The 16,872-nt window shown below is 45.3% G+C and overlaps 1 protein-coding gene across 1 annotated transcript; it reads left to right on the top strand.

The window, feature by feature from the left end:
- Nucleotides 1-10,039: 10,039 nt before the first annotated feature.
- Nucleotides 10,040-11,469, top strand: LOC127296484 (uncharacterized). The gene has a single exon (XM_051326575.2). The coding sequence runs from the start codon at nucleotides 10,200-10,202 to the stop codon at nucleotides 11,289-11,291; it is 1,092 nt and encodes a 363-aa protein (XP_051182535.1). The 5' UTR covers nucleotides 10,040-10,199; the 3' UTR covers nucleotides 11,292-11,469.
- Nucleotides 11,470-16,872: the final 5,403 nt, after the last annotated feature.

The raw sequence follows: 16,872 nt of genomic DNA on the forward strand, positions 1-16,872 counted from the left end.
TCCCAGGAGGACAAGGATAGTGGCGTCTTCTCTGAAAACGGCAGGAAGGTCCCCTTCTGATTAGCACAAGTAGCTGGTTATCAAGTGCTGGAAATGCTAGCTGCTGGTGAGATCTGGACGCGTAACCAACCACAACGATTTGTATGTATTTGGTTCTGGTCAAGAGAGTCTTAATCAATCCATTAGCGACCCTTCTGTCTGCCCCGAATCATTTAGTACGACTAGCTAGCCAATAGTACGATGCACAGCATAATTCCGTTCGAGAAATTCTGGATAGTGACCCCTGCTGGATCTTGAATGTATACACGCAACAACTGGTTCAGCTTCACCGCTATACTCTGAACAGCTTTAAGATTTTCACACAAACGAGAAGGCTGATCTGCAATACTCCTATAAGTTATACGTGAACTACTCTCGAGGCCGTACCAACTTGCATGTCCTAACCAACAAGCACATTCTTGAAGTGATCATGATAAATAATTTCTAGGAAAATTTATGTGAGTACAAGAATCATCCCCATCCACAACAAGGTGAACTACATATATTGTGATTCTTGCTACAGTACTTTCCACTGTGCAGCTTATAACTAACCAATCATTGTGTGGCTTCGCTCACATGTGATGCCAACCAGCTACTATTTGTTGGATATTTTGGTGATCTAGGCTGCTCTCCTAGGTCAGATCTTTTTGGGTTCTTCTGAGGACGGTCTTCTGATGAGGCGGTGCTACAGAATCGGCCACCTATCCTTATGTGTTGTCTTGATCGGAGACATCGATTTTGATCCAACGGTGCTGGTTCCCCTAGTGCATAGTGCTAAACATATATAAAGGGGTCAAATGACCCTAGAAGAGTGGAGAACACACGGCTGCTCTCAGTTCTCTCTCTCACTCTCTCTCTCACACAAATTAAGCCACCGATCAGGCTAGCACTAAAGCACTGGGAAGAATCAAGCACAAGTTGCTCCATTTTGGTGTGAGCAATTAAACAAGAGGAGACATGGCATCATCTTCAGATCAAGGTATTTCTGATCTTATTCTTTTGTGGCTCAAACTAGAGCTAGTTGATCCTGCTGGATCCAACAATGGTATCAGAGCAACTAGCTCTTAAGTTTGAGCCCTCTTATGTTAAAATTTATGCTTGATTTATCAAGCCAAAATCAAGATCAGGGGCATATGCACATACCCATGTGTTTATATGTTGTCACCAAGTCAAGACATATGCCCAAGTTGTTTCTGTGAAAGAATTTTATGCTTATGTTTAAAGGCTGTTCTTCCTGGTTATCAATTATGTTTTAAGTTTAAGCCCTGTTTTCTTAAGTAACAGCCCTAAAAGTTCTAAAGTGAATCTAGGGTTTTCTCGGTTTTAAGCATATATGAAGGGGATTAAGGCAGATTCTTGCAAATCTTCAAATTCCCCAATTCCTAGAAACCCTAGAGTTAAAATCCTTTATGATTCTCCTCTGAAATCAAGTTGTGGTTTCGGCTTAAGCATGATTCTTTAAAGGGGAATGAATAAATAATGATGAATTTAAGCACTTCTTCCCAATTCCGAAACCCTAGATTACGAAATTCCCCAAATTTGAAGGAACCCTAACCCTAATTCAAGATCAAGATTAAGAAGCGACGATTACCTTATGGGCCTCGTCGTCGTCGCCGGCCACGGCGGCGTCGGAGCCATTCTCTAATGTTGGCGGGTGTGCTCGGGTTCAAACCCGAGCGGCCTCGCCGTCCGTTGCCGGCCGGCGGCTCGTCTCTACGTGCGCTTGTCGCCGCTGGAGCTCGCAGCCGTGCCGGAGAATGGTGAGGAGGTCGCCGTCGCGGGACGCCGCACGCGCGCGCCTCGCACGGAGGCGCGCCAGAGTCGCTCGACGGAGCTGCGCAGCCAAAGCCGCACGCAACTCCGGCGAGAGGGCCTGGTGACGCCGAGTCTTCTTCCCCGTCGCGTGGTGCTCGCCGCCGCCGCCTCTTGGTCGCTCGGCGTCGCCATCGCTGTCGGGAGAGGAGAGGAGGAAGAAAGAAAGGGGGCTAGGGTTTTTCGCCGGAGCCGAGGCGACGGTGAGCCGGTTTTGTTCCAGTGCGGTCGTTCCTGGCCGTCGGATCGCATCCGACGGTTCAGGTCGTCTGTGCGTGTTGCTAATGGGCCATGGCCCAGGAGGGGATCGGGGGAGCTAAGTGCTGGGCTGGGCCAATTTTGGCCCAGTTCAGCAGGATTATTATGCTAATAATAATAATAATAAAAAAAAAAATTAGGGCTGAAATAAATATCTTTTCAGGGCTATTTTTTTCTGGATAAATTGATTATGCTTATTATTTTTATTTTAGGCCACAATTTTAATTGCCATGCTTAGATAATTTGCATGTTGTTATTATATTTATTATTTAGTTTATTTATGATTAATGAATTATGGTGATATTTATCACTATAATTATTATGTGATAATGCTTCCGCTGCAAAATAAAGTTTATGGATCCTCAAATAAAGTGTGGTTTTATGCCTTGTCATTCTGACCAAAGTTGTTTGACGGGCATTTTAACTGCAAAATTCTTTTATTGGTCTGTTTCACTTCTGGCCAAAGCTGATGTGAACCGGGTCGGTAAAAGAAAATAATGAATGAGGATCATTAATGTGTGGCTTCTATTTATCAATTTGGCCAAAGCTAATTGATGAATATTTGTCCACAAAATTTTGTTGTTCATTTTCATCTCTGGCCAAAGCTGATTTGAATTTGATCAATAAAATTTAATGATGATTATGATGATGCTTACTAAAGCATTTTGAATTTTTCTTTTGCAGCAACTAATGTCTCTAATATTGCTGGAATGCTAAATGGCATCGAAACGACTAAATGGCAGCAATTATGTCACGTGGAAGGAGAAGCTTGAGATCACTATGGCCTTACTCAATATTGATTATGCTCTCCTTAATGATCCTCCTGAGGTGCCTAAAGAAAATAATGAAAATTATGAAGCCCTCAAGAAGGAATATGACATTATTAAGACTAAGTGGGATGACTCTAATCGCAAGTGCCTTATGATGATAAAGGGCTCCATTACACAGAGTATGAGGGGAGCCCTTCCTGATTGTGAGACAGCAAAAGGGTACTTTGCAAAAATTGAGCATCAATTTAAAGGGTCTTCTAAAGTTTATGTAACAAGTCTTATCAGAAGGCTAATTGATGAAAAATATGATCCCACTGGAAGTCTTCGAGAGCATATTATGAAAAAGTGCAACATGGCCGCCAAACTAAAGTCAATGGAGATGGAAATCTCTAATGGTTTCCTCGTCCATTTTATTATGTCATCTTTGCCTCCCCAATTTGATCCATTTATGATCAACTATAATGCGATGGATGTTAAATGGGAGATTGATGAAATGATGGCGCGATGTGTGCAAGAAGAAGAAAGGCTTAAGGTCAGAATTGATCATGTTAATCAGTTTGGTCATTCACAAAAGAAGAAGTATAGAAAATTTGTGAATGAATATGTGAAGCCCAAGCCTTATAAGTTCAAGGAAAAAGGCCAATCCTCAAAAGGTTCACGACAAAAGAAGCCGGAAAAAGCGCCTAATGCCGAAGGAAATAATTCCAATGCTTGCCACTTTTGTGGAAAAGGTGGGCATAGGCGAAAGGATTGTTTTGGCTTCAAGAGATGGCTCAAAGAAAGAGGTACCGACACTATTACCGTTGTTGAAGAATCCCTTTATGTTAATTATGCCACCAATACTTGGTGGATTGATTCAGTGCAACAATTCATGTTGTAAATTCGTTGCAGGGATTCAATATGAGGAAGACCCTAAAAAGAGGGAAAGAACAATTAGAGTTGCTAATGGTGTTGAAGCTTATGCCGAGGTGATTGGAGACTTCACTCTTACACTTCATGGCGGTTTTAAGCTTCAGCTAAATAATGTTCTTTATGTACCCTCGATGAAACGGAATTTAGTTTCCGTCTCATGTTTAGATGATGATAGTGATGAGTGTCACTTTGGGAATAAGCGGTGTATAATTATGTATGACAATAATAATGTTGGCCTTGCTGTCGACACGACAAACTTTATGTAAGTTCCCTTTGTGATGATATAAATAAGGTGTGTTCTACCTCAAATATAAATGTCGGTACCAAACGCAAACGTAATGATAAGGAGACTTCTTCGAAATTATGGCACTATCGTTTAGGCCATATTTCGAGGGGAGGATTGAGCGTCTCATTAAAGATCAAGTTCTTCCTTCTCTTGATTTTTCGGATGCGGATGTTGATCATTGTATCGACTGCATCAAAGGAAAATATGCCAAGAAAATTAAGAAAGGTGCAAACCGAAGCACGGGAGTTTTGGAATTAATTCATACGGATATATGTGGTCCGTTTAATGTGAGATCGGTGGACGGTTATAATTCATTCATAACGTTCACTGATGATTTCTCCCGTTATGGATATATTTATCAAATCAAAGAAAAATCAGAGGCATTAGACAAGTTCAAGATTTTCAAAGCTGAGGTTGAAAATCAATGTAATAAAAGAATTAAAGTTGTAAGATCTGATCGTGGTGGTGAATACTACGGCAGACATGCAACTTATGGTCAAATTCCTGGACCATTTGCAAAATTCTTACAGAAAATGGCATTGCCGCCCAATACTCAAGACTGGGTGAACCTCGGCAAAACGGGGTGGCTGAAAGGAGAAACCGCACACTTATGGATATGGTGCGGAGTATGTTAAGCCACTCCACTTTACCGTGAATTTATGGATGGAAGCCCTTAAAACAAGAAAGACATATTCTTAACAGGGTTCCCAGTAAATCGGTGCCCAAAACACCGTATGAATTATGGACTGGGAAAAAGCCAACCCTGAATTATTTTCATGTATGGGGCTGTCCTGCTGAAGCAAGGATTTTTAATCCGGTTATGGGAAAATTAGACCCCAAGACAGTCAGTTGCCATTTTATTGGTTATCCTGACAAATCTAAAGCATATCGATTTTATTGTCCAAATCGGACAACGAAATTTGTTGAAACAAGACACGCTGTGTTCTTGGAAAGTGATATGATGAGGGGGAGCATGACTCCCGAGAGAAATAGTCTTGGAGGAAAAACAGAATATGTCCCGATGCACGTAATCCAAGAGCGGTGTTTCAAAGGTACATACCGAAATTGCACCTCAAGTTTCAGCTCCTGTAGCTGATGGTGCTCACATAATCGGACAACAAAAGGACCAAGAACGGCAATTACGAGTGTATTCAAGAAGGCAACGTGTCGCTAATGCAACACCCGCCGATACACCGGCGATCGTTCCGTATGTCACAACTAATGATGCTCTTATTGAAAATAATCGGCAGTCTCAAACTGTTATTAATGTGCCGAATAATGAGCCTCTTAGAAGGTCACACGGACTAGAAAGCCTGCTATTCCCGATGATTATCTCACCTACATGAGTGAGGATACAAATGAGCCGGTTGTTGGATAATGATCCCACCTCATTTAAGGAGGCTATGGAAAGTGAATATTCGTCTAAATGGCTCGATGCTATGAAAGATGAAATGAAGTCCATGAGCACTAATGATGTATGGGACTTAGTAGAAATCCCTGAAGGAGCCAAAACAGTTGGATGCAAATGGGTCTATAAGACCAAACGTGACTCCAAGGGTGATATCGAAAGGTTTAAAGCAAGGCTTGTGGCAAAAGGATTCACTCAAAGAGAAGGGATTGATTATAATGAAACTTTTTCACCCGTCTCTTCGAAGGATTCATTCAGAATAATTATGGCACTCGTGGCTCATTATGATTTAGAGCTACATCGATGGATGTCAAAACGGCATTTCTAAATGGTGACTTACATGAAGATGTATACATGGCACAACCTAGGAAGGTTTTGTTATGGAAGAAAATAAACATTTAGGATGTCATACGAAGAAATCCATCTATGGTTTGAAACAAGCATCAAGAGAGTGGTATCTCAAATTTGATCAAGTCATAAAGAAATTTGGTTTTAAGGAAAATAAGAAGGACAATTGTGTTTATGTTAAGTTCAAGGGGAGTAATTATATCTTCCTGATATTATATGTTGATGACATACTCTTGGCCAGCAGTAATAAAAATATGTTGATGGAGACCAAGAGTTTCCTGTCTTCAAAGTTCGATATGAAAGATCTCGGTGAAGCAACTTATGTTTTAGGAATTGAAATTCACCGGGATAGATCCAGAGGGATCTTGGGGCTATCTCGAGAGCATATATTGAAAAAGTAATGCGAAAAAGTACAATATGTATAAGTGCTCGGCCTACTTTGCTCCTATTGTTAAGGGCGATAAATTTGGGACTTTCCAGTGCCCAAGAAATAATTATGAATCTGCGCAGATGAAGTCAATTCCTTATGCCTCAATTGTTGGGAGTATTATGTATGCACAAGTGTGCACTCGCCCTGATTTAGCTTTTGTGACCGGGATGCTTGGCAGATATCAGTCCAATCCAGTGCGGATCACTGGAAGGCTGCTAAAAAGGTCTTGCGTTATTTGCAAGGTACTAAAGGCCTCATGCTTACTTATGAGAAATCGATAATCTCGAAATAGTGGGTTATTCAGATGCTGATTTTGCGGGTGTGTTGATACTAAGAAATCCACATCAAAGTTATATCTTCACCCTTGCAAAAGGAGCTATATCATGGAAAAGCTCGAAGCAATCATTCTTGCATCGTCGACAATGCAGCAGAATTTGTAGCATGTTATGAGGCAACCGGCAAAGGCGGTATGGTTGAAGAATTTTATCCGGCACTAAGAGTGATTGACAGATTTCCGTGCCTCTCACTCTATACTGCGATAATCAACCCGAGTGATCTATGCGAGTAACAACAAGTCAAGTGCAATTGGCAAATTTATTGACCTTAAGTATCTTGTTGTGAAAGATAGAATCCAGGATCAAACAATAGATATCAAGTACATTAGTACTAAATTTATGTTAGCGGATCCGCTCACGAAAGGCTTACCACCCAGCGTATTTAGAGAGCATGTTGCCGGCATGGGTTTGGTTGAAAGCTTTTAATCCTGGAGAAGTTGGAACTATTATGGCACCATCTCCCCAAAAGGGACTCATTTTGAGATCGGATGGGAACCATAGTCACTTGGTTTAGCAGTACTTAATTGACTGTTGTAACCTATTGTCTTGGTGTACCATTTTATCAAAAGATGAGTCTGTAATGTTTATGATGTTTATGTAAAGAATTATGTAAATTAAGTTAATATATGATGTGAATAAAGTTTATGGAGCTCATAAATTAAAGAGGTTCATTTTGATATGAAGTAATGTGCTATAGTCACTAGATTAAATGGTACCTAACAGACCATTATAATCTTTTCGTCCTAGTGCATTATTTTGTTAAAAAATGAGCTTATAATGATCAGCCTTACGATCAAGGGGGAGAATGTTGGATATTTTGGTGATCTAGGCTGCTCTCCTAGGTCAGATCTTTTTGGGTTGCTACAGTAGGACGGTGCTACGATGAGGGCGGTGCTACGAAGAATCGGCCACCTATCCTTATGTGTTGTCTTGATCGGAGACATCGATTTTGATCCAACGGTGCTGGTTCCCCTAGTGCATAGTGCTAAACATATATAAAGGGGTCAAATGACCCTAGAAGAGTGGAGAACACACGGCTGCTCTCAGTTCTCTCTCTCACTCTCTCTCTCACACAAATTAAGCCACCGATCAGGCTAGCACTAAAGCACTGGGAAGAATCAAGCACAAGTTGCTCCATTTTGGTGTGAGCAATTAAACAAGAGGAGACATGGCATCATCTTCAGATCAAGGTATTTCTGATCTTATTCTTTTGTGGCTCAAACTAGAGCTAGTTGATCCTGCTGGATCCAACACTATTCCCTAGTCTTGGCACGGCACTAACGAACTCCAAAGGCATGCATTATTATATAAATAAATTGATACTACGAACACAGGATCGATGCATGAGAAAGTACCTGCTGATCTTTTAACAGATGATGTTATGCTTCACTAAAACAAAGGCTGTTGTCTGATGATGAGAGGAGCACACCTTTCCATGTAATAGCATGTTGATGCAGCAGAATCCCCATCGCCCTGGAACGTGGCTGGCCGGCCGGAGAAACAGCGGTCTGCCTTTTTTTCACCTGTTGAACACATACGTGTATGGTTTATTTAATGGAAATATCCATGTTGCTATAGTTGGAGTATATTGCAAGAAGTAAAGTGATCAAGAAACAAGGACCTCATACTGAGGGTAAGAATACATATTTTTCCGTAGGCTCAAACAAGGCCGGGTTTCACTCACTACCTTAACAGTCTCCTGGAGGTTTAGCTCAAGCATATATACCAATGCTTTTGCCGCTGTTGGCATGAATACATAATAGAATTTAATGGGGACACTGTTCTCACCTCGATTCATGACAGGCTGCTAGGCAATGGACAATGTTAGGCCACATTGTCTGTCTCTTAAATATCATTAAGGGGAACAATCTGTACACGTAATGTAAACGAGCGTGCAACAGACATTAGTGAGGGACTTGATTACTGACAAACAAGTTGTAAAATAGAAAAAAAATGTTCCTGGCATGATCGTAGAGCACAAAGTGTTTTTTTTAACGTGGTATCTTTTTCATTTTAGAGCACAAAGTGTTAAGGTGATTATCTATAGGTTTTGTCTCTTCAAGATGTGGAAACTTCACAAAGACGCTCCAACTGATGTTTTTTGTTGTGCCACCTAGAACCTACAAATGATACCAATCTTACACTTTCTTCTCTGTAGTTTTTCCTTGGTATCATCTTTAGCCCTATGGGACACCTATAGATAAGCTTGACGTCACATCATATGTAGAGATCTCAAAGACAAGCTATTGTTTTTTGAGGCAGCTCAAAAGTAGCGATTACCACTCTGTGGCGGACCGTAAGGATAGGTATAGTCACACTATGAGCCGACGGCTGCCTTACAGTCAGTGTCGTTATATTGACAGGACCAAAGTGTTAAATTTGTTCTTAACAGATACCTACTCATGAACCAAAAGGAAAACCTCAGCGTTTCGATCTAGCAACAAAATATTTTCTAGAGAATGAGGATGTTAATCTTCACCAGAACGTCATGGCTGGGAGGCCCCAAGGGACCAAATATCCCAAACGACAAGCAATTGTGATTTTTTCTCTTCCATCCTCCAAGGAGGAGGGCACCCCCAAAGTATGCATGTGTCCGCTATTTCAGGTGACCTCGCTTTAAACGTAGGGACTAAAAAACAAAGTGAGTGCTCAGTAGCTTCATTATAGCAAAAGAACAAAGCAGATCCTAGCATGATGAACCTAGCTATACACCATCTAGTTGCATAGATCCGAGGTATGTATAGTTGTAGGTGAAATAGGCAATATGATGTGTATGTGGTTCTCGCTTAACAAAAACCTAGATAGTAGATCTTTTTTCGGGTGAACAGTAGTAACAGGAGTAGTCAGATATTTTAGGACGTTCCCATATAAGGTATAGCTTAAGAATAGAGAAAGCAAACAAGATAAGAAAGAAAGACAGCACCACCAGGAGCAGTCTTGTTCTGGAGGAGGTCGAGAGAAATCGATCGATCAGTCAGTCACGCAGCTGTATAGCCACAAGGAGGCTACAACTAGATCTGCACGACAGGACCACTTCCAAACACAAGCCTGCAGCTCCAGATGTAAAGAAGCCAACAGCTATAAAGAGCACCCCATAAAACAGCCAGTACCACCCCACATAGCTATATAGAGCGACAGGCCCACGCTCAGAGCTTGTCACGTACTCACTGATGCCTACACATGCATGAAAGCCAGAGAAATGAAGAAAGCCAAGAAAAAAAAAACGAGAGAGAGTGAGAGGTTGTGAGTGTGAGAGAGATGACTTCCCTCTCAGTGACAGGTACTTGTTTGTTATGTGGGAGAGCCCAACCAAAAGCCTCCTAGTGCAGTAGCAGTACTTGCCAGAGCTTATTGTGTACTATGGGCTCCCCCAACCCTTCCCCAAGAATTTACTACAACATCACCATGGAGGCATGGACGATGTATCCTTTTCTCCTCCAATCTAGCAGGACATAGTACGCCCCCACCTCCTCCTAACTAACCACGCACGATAGTAAGGTGACAATTACCCTGCCCCATTCATCCATCAGTACCTGGCCCATTTGCCTCAGCATGCGAAACCTATCACTTGTATACATTTGGCACTCCTCCTTTGAGCGACATGAGCACCAGACCTTCTTCTTGCCCTCTCTATTCCCTACCATTCTCTCTCCCTACTTATGCTGCCCTCCTCCTTAATTTCATGATATTAAGGGGGTTCCTCTTCCTCCCATCCCAGCAGCTACTAACTGCCGCTAGACCATCTGAGAGACCAGTGAGACACTGGTTTTGTAATTCGAGGGAGCTAGAGAGTCGAGGAAGTTCTGTACGTACCTTTCTCGATCCACCTGGTTCTGGTTGCATGGGTGGCGGCGGCAGCGAAGGCAGTGGCGGAGGCGGCGGGGCGAGTGTGCGGGAGACTCGTGACTTTGCCAATGTTGCGTCGTTCTCGGAGTTGCCTTTCCTGCGGTCCGCCCCTCCACGCGAAAGCTCAAACTCTGGCATCCGTCTCTTCGGCATTGATGTCCCGCCTGCATCACCTGAGGGCAGAACGAAGGAAGCTGCCGCTGTAGGCGGCAGCGCCACCTCTGCTGCCGCCACACAAAGCAGCAGTGGCACTGCCATCGCGGCTAATGCTGCCCCCGACAGCAACCGCAAGTTTGAGTGTCACTACTGCTGCAGGCACTTCCCGACGTCGCAGGCGCTCGGGGGACACCAGAACGCGCACAAGCGCGAGAGGCAGCATGCGAAGCGAGTGCAGATGCAGTCAGCGATGGCCGCCGCGGCGGCTGCTGCTGGCGGCGTGCACCACCACCACCTCCTCGGCTACCCGCAGCACCGCTTCGGGGCCACATTGTACCCGTCGTGGCCCACGGTGAATGGCGGCAGCAGCGCTGGCTTCTCCTATGGGCAGCAGTTCTACAGAGGCATCGGTTCAGTCGGCCAGCCGATCAACGGGAACCCTCTGCCTGGGGCGCTCTGGAGGGGGCCAGTGGCTTCACATGGGAACACGGGCATGCCATTGGCCGGAGAGCGGCGGCCGGTGGCGCTGTCCATGTTTGGAGGAGACGAGCCAAGAGCTTCTGCTTCTCTTGGGGCGCCCTCCTCCTCTTCTTCGTCCTCTTTGGTGCTGTCCCCGCAAGGTCAGTTTACTTGTGAGCAGCCAGCGACCACCGCGGCACCCGAGGGTGTGAGCTTAGATTTGCATCTATAAGTGCCTTCTCCGATGTTTTCAGTGGATTTATTGTTACTCCAAGAACTGATTTCCCAGCCTTCTTCTTTGCCTCAAATTACCCTTTGCTGAATTCAGATCGTACCTGAGATTGCCTTTTTCCGTGGGCACGTGTGAGATATATGTCCGTTCATGAAAGCTTCGATCCCCTGCGTTTGCATGGATATAAAGAGCAATTTGGGTTGTATGATTAGGGTTTTAACTTTTATCAAGACAAATTTATACCTTTCATGCAACACGTCAACTTTATTATACTCAACTGATATTGCTTTGGAGCTCTTTCTGATCTGTTAGGCTGAATTAAAATACACAGGATTAAGTTTAGGAATTAAAATACGCATTTTAGTTCTTACCATTAGAAAGCATACCTTACAGATTCTTACGCGTAAAGAAGACATAACCATCTTTTGAGTCTCTGAATTATATAACTCTCTAGAGACTGCTGAACAAAATATGTTATATATAGCCTAGCATCCATATATGTTCCGGTTATCTTTATTTTATGGGAAAAAAATTATTTCATTGTTTTCTAGCATATATAATGTACATCATTCGTGATATTTCATTAACTAGCTAGCTGCCGCACAGCCCCGCCAGGCTTTTACCCAGTACGAACGAACATATATGTGAGCACCTTGAATGGCCAATGTATAAGGCTGTAGCTTTCGAGCTGTAGATTAATTCAGCTTTCTGATGTAGATTCAAGCAGTTTGCACGTACTACTAGCTAACGAAACTCAGGGTATTAGAAATATATAATATGATTCCACAACAATTGAGTTCTTAAAGTTGACTAGGTACGTTATGTTACAGTCTGACACTATCTCACTGTCTAAAAGGGCGAGTTACATACAGTCTAAAACACTGTTCTATACCTAAAAGGGATCACTGTCTCATGTGTGGTCTTTTAATATGTGCCTACTTTGCGTGAACAATATTATATTACAAAAGATCAGTAAAGTGCATCCACAGATATATGCAAGAGAAAGAGAGGAAAGGAAAGTACGAGTATGAGAAGGGAGAGCAGGAGGGATAAGGAGTTCAGAGTTCAGACGGACCAGGCACATGAGAATGGCAGCTCAAAATGATATATGGATGCTCCGGGTCAGAAAGGTATCCCCTTAATTTTTCCCAACAACGATCCGAGTTCATGTTCGTACTGCTAGCATATGAAAGCAGTGCTACAGGGATCTCAGCCTGTTGTTGTCCTAGGGTTTCGCCCTAAATAAGGTACGAGATGTCAGGCCCACATGTTATGCAAATGTCTAATGATCAAACAAGCAGTAAGTGCTGCTTGTGTGATCGTCTAAAATAAAAGGAGGCTGACCCCGCGTCGCTCCGCACGGGGCGGCTCGGGGAACCCTAGCCGCCGCCGCCGGGGCTCCCCTCAGCTCGCCCCTCTTCGCCGCCGCCGCTGGCCGCGTCGCCGCGGTGGCGGGCGCCTCGCCGCCAAAGGCGTCGGGCGGGATCTCGCCGTGGAGGCGTGGGTGGAGACGCGCGCGGCGCCGGCGTCGTCCGCGGGCGCGTGCTGCGCAGAGGCGTCGCGGTGCACGGGGCGGCGGCCTCGGGCGAGGTCGCCGTGGACCTCGTGGTGGCGGACCGGTCCGGCGCGGATCCGGCTCGGGAGCTGCGGCTGAGCGGCGCTCCGTGGTGCGGCGTCGGCGGCCTGGTGGCGCGGTTGGTGTCCGTGGGAAGCGAGGTGGCGATCCCAGTGCGGCGGCGCAGTCTTTGAATGCGGTCCACGGCGCAGTCTTTGGATGCGGTCCAGATCTTGGAGGTGCTGAAGAGCTGTTGTTGGTGGTCGAAGAAGAGGTTCTGCTTGGCGTGCAGTTTCACCCGCTTGAGGGGAGGCCTGGTGGTCATGGCTGCGGCTGCCGGACTTTGGTCCGGCCGACGATCGGTGGGTGCGGGAGCTTCGGGTGAAAACCTTGCTTCGGTCTCGGTCGGGGCAGGCAGCGGCAACACCCGTGGTGTTGCTATACCTTGTTGGAGGCGCTGCTGTGAAGCCCCCGCCTATCCTACCGTGAGGTCGTGGGTGCTCCGGGTGAAAACCCAAGCTCCGGATCCACCAGAGAGGGCAACGGCGACGTCCCCTCGCCGCTTCCTCCTTGGAGGCGTTGCCTTGGACACCCGATCTCTTGTCGCGGTTGAGGCTCGCACGCTTTTGTGGTTTCTCTTGCTTTGGGGTTGGTGGACGCCAGGGCAGCGGCCCTGGACGGTGGTTGTGCGTCGAGGCGGCGGCCTCGGGATCCGTTGCGGGCAGAAGCTTCATGGGGTGGAGCAGTTGCTTGCATCGCTTGGGTGACAATCTTGTGTCGCTAGGGCGGCGAGGTTGTCGGCTCGGTCGACGTGCCTCAGAGGAGGCAGTTTGACGTTTATGTCGGGGCGGCGGCCCCGGATGTTGGTGCGGCGGCCGTGGTCTGCGAGCGGTGTGCTTTGTGCAGCTTGGGCTGCGGGCTGCCGAGTCGTGCGGCGTCGTGGCTCCGAGTGTGAGCGGCGGTATGTCGGGATGGCGGTCCCGGAAGGTGGTGTTGGTGGTCTCTGCGCCGGGCGTGGTGGGTTAGTTGGATGTCGGGGCGGCAGCCCCGAGAGCTTGGCAGTGTTGAGGACATCGACCTTGTGTCGCAAGGGCGACAAGTTCGATTTGGCGCAGTTCCTTGAGAGGTTTGTCTTCTTCAGCTATGTTGGAGTGTCCCGTGTCTGCTCCTCTCATAGTAGGCTCGGCGTCTTCTCTTCGGCTTGGTTGGAAGGCAAGGTTGTCTTGGCGAGTGTGTCGTCCGCTTGTATCAGTGGTGGGTTAGAGTGGGCTTGTCCTCGTGGCGTGGCGAGTGTGGGCTTAACCCGTGGTGTCTTGTATGGTTTTCGCCCGGTTTTCTCCTAAAAACTGTGCACTTTCTGCTTAATTAATAGATGAGGCAAAGCTTTTGCCTTCGTTTCAAAAAAAAAAAAAAAAAAAAAAAGGAGGTCATCAGGCTACACAGATATTATATACGATTGGTCTTATTTCACAAGAGAGTATTAGTTACTAGTTAGGGTGGAGTACTCACTACTTACCTTAGTTTGAAGAGATACGCTGGCCGGGCGGTTTAAATCGTCTTGGCATACACCATTCCCACGGAAGTGAGATGTATGATGGACGAAAAATGTCTTCACCAAAGTTGACGTTTTTTTTATTTATTTACCTCAAAAAAGAAAAAGTTAAAGGTTTATCAGTAGATGCATATATGAATAAGAAATGGCTTCCAGAAAATGGGGATGTTTACAAACCATGCGGCAAGGTTGCTGGTAGCCTGGCGCATAGCGTCGCTTCTTTTAAGCAAGTGGTCTCAGTACACCAGGTTAATTATCATATGAATGAGTGTGCTCTGCCTGCGTTGAAGCTTTTAATGTCCAATGGTATCGTTTTTGATGTTGCTGCTGCAGCACTGCCGTTCCTGTCGCTATTATTGGTGATAGATCCAATGCGACTTCAGGAAGTGTCGTTATCTACCTTCTGCATGCAAACAGGAACTGTCCACAAAATTCAAAAACGCTAGGGCATGCAGCAGCATCTTTTTTTCTTGCATGCATGAAATGTATCATTTTATTCTTTAGACATATCACAGTGTACCTAGTGAGTAAAAATAGCCAATGAAATTTCCAGTTGACAACCTGAATATTCTCACTACATTGCCAAGTACCCGCCATCTTTGTTGGCAATTCGAGTGACACTAGCTGTGAGAAAAAAAACCATCAAAGCAGGTACAGCTAGTTGTGAAGGACAGCGAAGCGAGGAAAAGAGAGAATTACCTAGAGGCAACATCACAATCGTACGTATAATTCCCATCCATCACCACCAGCTTCCCAAGACTAGATCGAAATGCACGGCAGCCCTAGCTATCCCAGTATGTCGCTTGCATTTGTGTTTGCAACTGTGCTTGCAACTGCAAGTACGTACTACCCCCATGTTAATACATCCTAGGCTTTTGAATGTGCATCGCGTCCTCTACATAGGTCCCTCCCTCCTATACATGGGTCCTTCCGCCGGCCTTTATTTCCTTCAAGATTTCACAACGACACTGATTAACTTGTGTACTGTCTGTACTGCATATACTGTATAGCCGATCAACCTAGCTGTGCCTAAGTAGGCTAAATGCCCGCTTTAATAAATAAAAGGCTAAATAGGTTGGTCACCCAGCTACAGAAGCCTACAGGAACACCGTGCCCATTCTAAGTTGCACGGGGCCGGGAACCAAAATCTAATGTCTCTGTTACAGGGTGCATTTCTTTAATTCGAAGTGAAGATGCGTAAGGACTGGGCCGAGGGCATGCGCAGGAGCCATCTTGTGAGCCCCAGACTAATTAAGACGGTGGAAGAAGATGGTACATGTACGTACTCGTACAATGGTCGTATTACTGATGTTATGGCAGGCTTTGGCGCATAATGCACCAGTTAAATCCTGGTTCATCTGGCCATCAGGACAAGAAAAAAGCTGGGCATCTAAACAGGCATCAGCACGAAGGGAACCCACGCGGCCAGCCCTCCTGACACCAAAACTATGCATTGTTCTAGCTCCATCTCGCAAAAAAACAGATCACCCGTGCAGTTTTGAGGTCAGAGTTTGTCAACTGATAACCTTAGTTTCGGCATGAGCCTATGCTCCGTCATGACAGACGCCCATGTGCATTGTGCCGTGCAGCGGAGAGTGGACGACCGATGTGATGCGAGTGCGGTCCGTCTACAGCGGCCGGTGTTCTATCCTGCACCTGTAGAGGAAAACCAAGTAACTGGTTGATTAAACACAGCCTCGGCATCAGTTAGAAAACAGAATAAACATGTCAGGTAAAACTGACCAGAGTGACCGATGTGATGCGAGTGTGCCCGTCCACAGTAACTTCTGTTCCGTTCTGCAGGCATATAGGGAAACCAGATAATCCATTAATCAGGTACCACCCAGCGTCACTTGTGAAGCAGATAAGGTATCAGGTAAAAATCAGCACAATGATAAGAAGTGCTCTGATTAAGGCAACTCATAACTTCCTACAGTAAAGTGTAGACTAAACTTCAGGTGTCATGCTCTGCTCTAGACATAATAATGTCTCTTCCAATGAACTTTCTAAATGCTGCAGTATAATAGAACTTCTAAAGCTTCAAGGCCTACCCTTGTGTTGCCTGATATGATCACTTTGAGTCAGCATCATAAAATACGGAAATCAGCAAATTTCATCCTGTTGGGCCTAGATGGGCCAGTCTTTGTATCATATCACATAGATTGTTCAGTACTATGCTCTTTAAATCAGATGCTAAAGGCAACGAATGCTTTATTTGCATTATTCAGAACAACCCAATGGCAGCAATAGTCCAAATTATCTGTAATAGAAGAACGTAACTTCACATGCATGCATAAAGTAGCCACTGAATATTCATCCTCACGGAAGCGCGCAACACGGCCCTCTTGTGGACTGTCTGGAAATCCCGCAACAGAATGGTGTTTGAAGCAGATTTCATGTCTACTCTGCGCATTTTAGCCATGTTAGTAGACCATCTCCGCCTATGGGTCGTCCGCGCCCCCTCTAGGGTCGAC

Source organism: Lolium perenne, chromosome 4 (genome assembly GCF_019359855.2).
Source record: "Lolium perenne isolate Kyuss_39 chromosome 4, Kyuss_2.0, whole genome shotgun sequence".
In the NCBI taxonomy this organism is placed as follows: domain Eukaryota; kingdom Viridiplantae; phylum Streptophyta; class Magnoliopsida; order Poales; family Poaceae; genus Lolium; species Lolium perenne.

What these genes read in the sequence shown, in the direction of transcription:
- LOC127296484 (XM_051326575.2), top strand. Translation starts at nt 10,200, where the DNA reads ATGAGCACCAGACCTTCTTCTTGCCCTCTCTATTCCCTACCATTCTCT.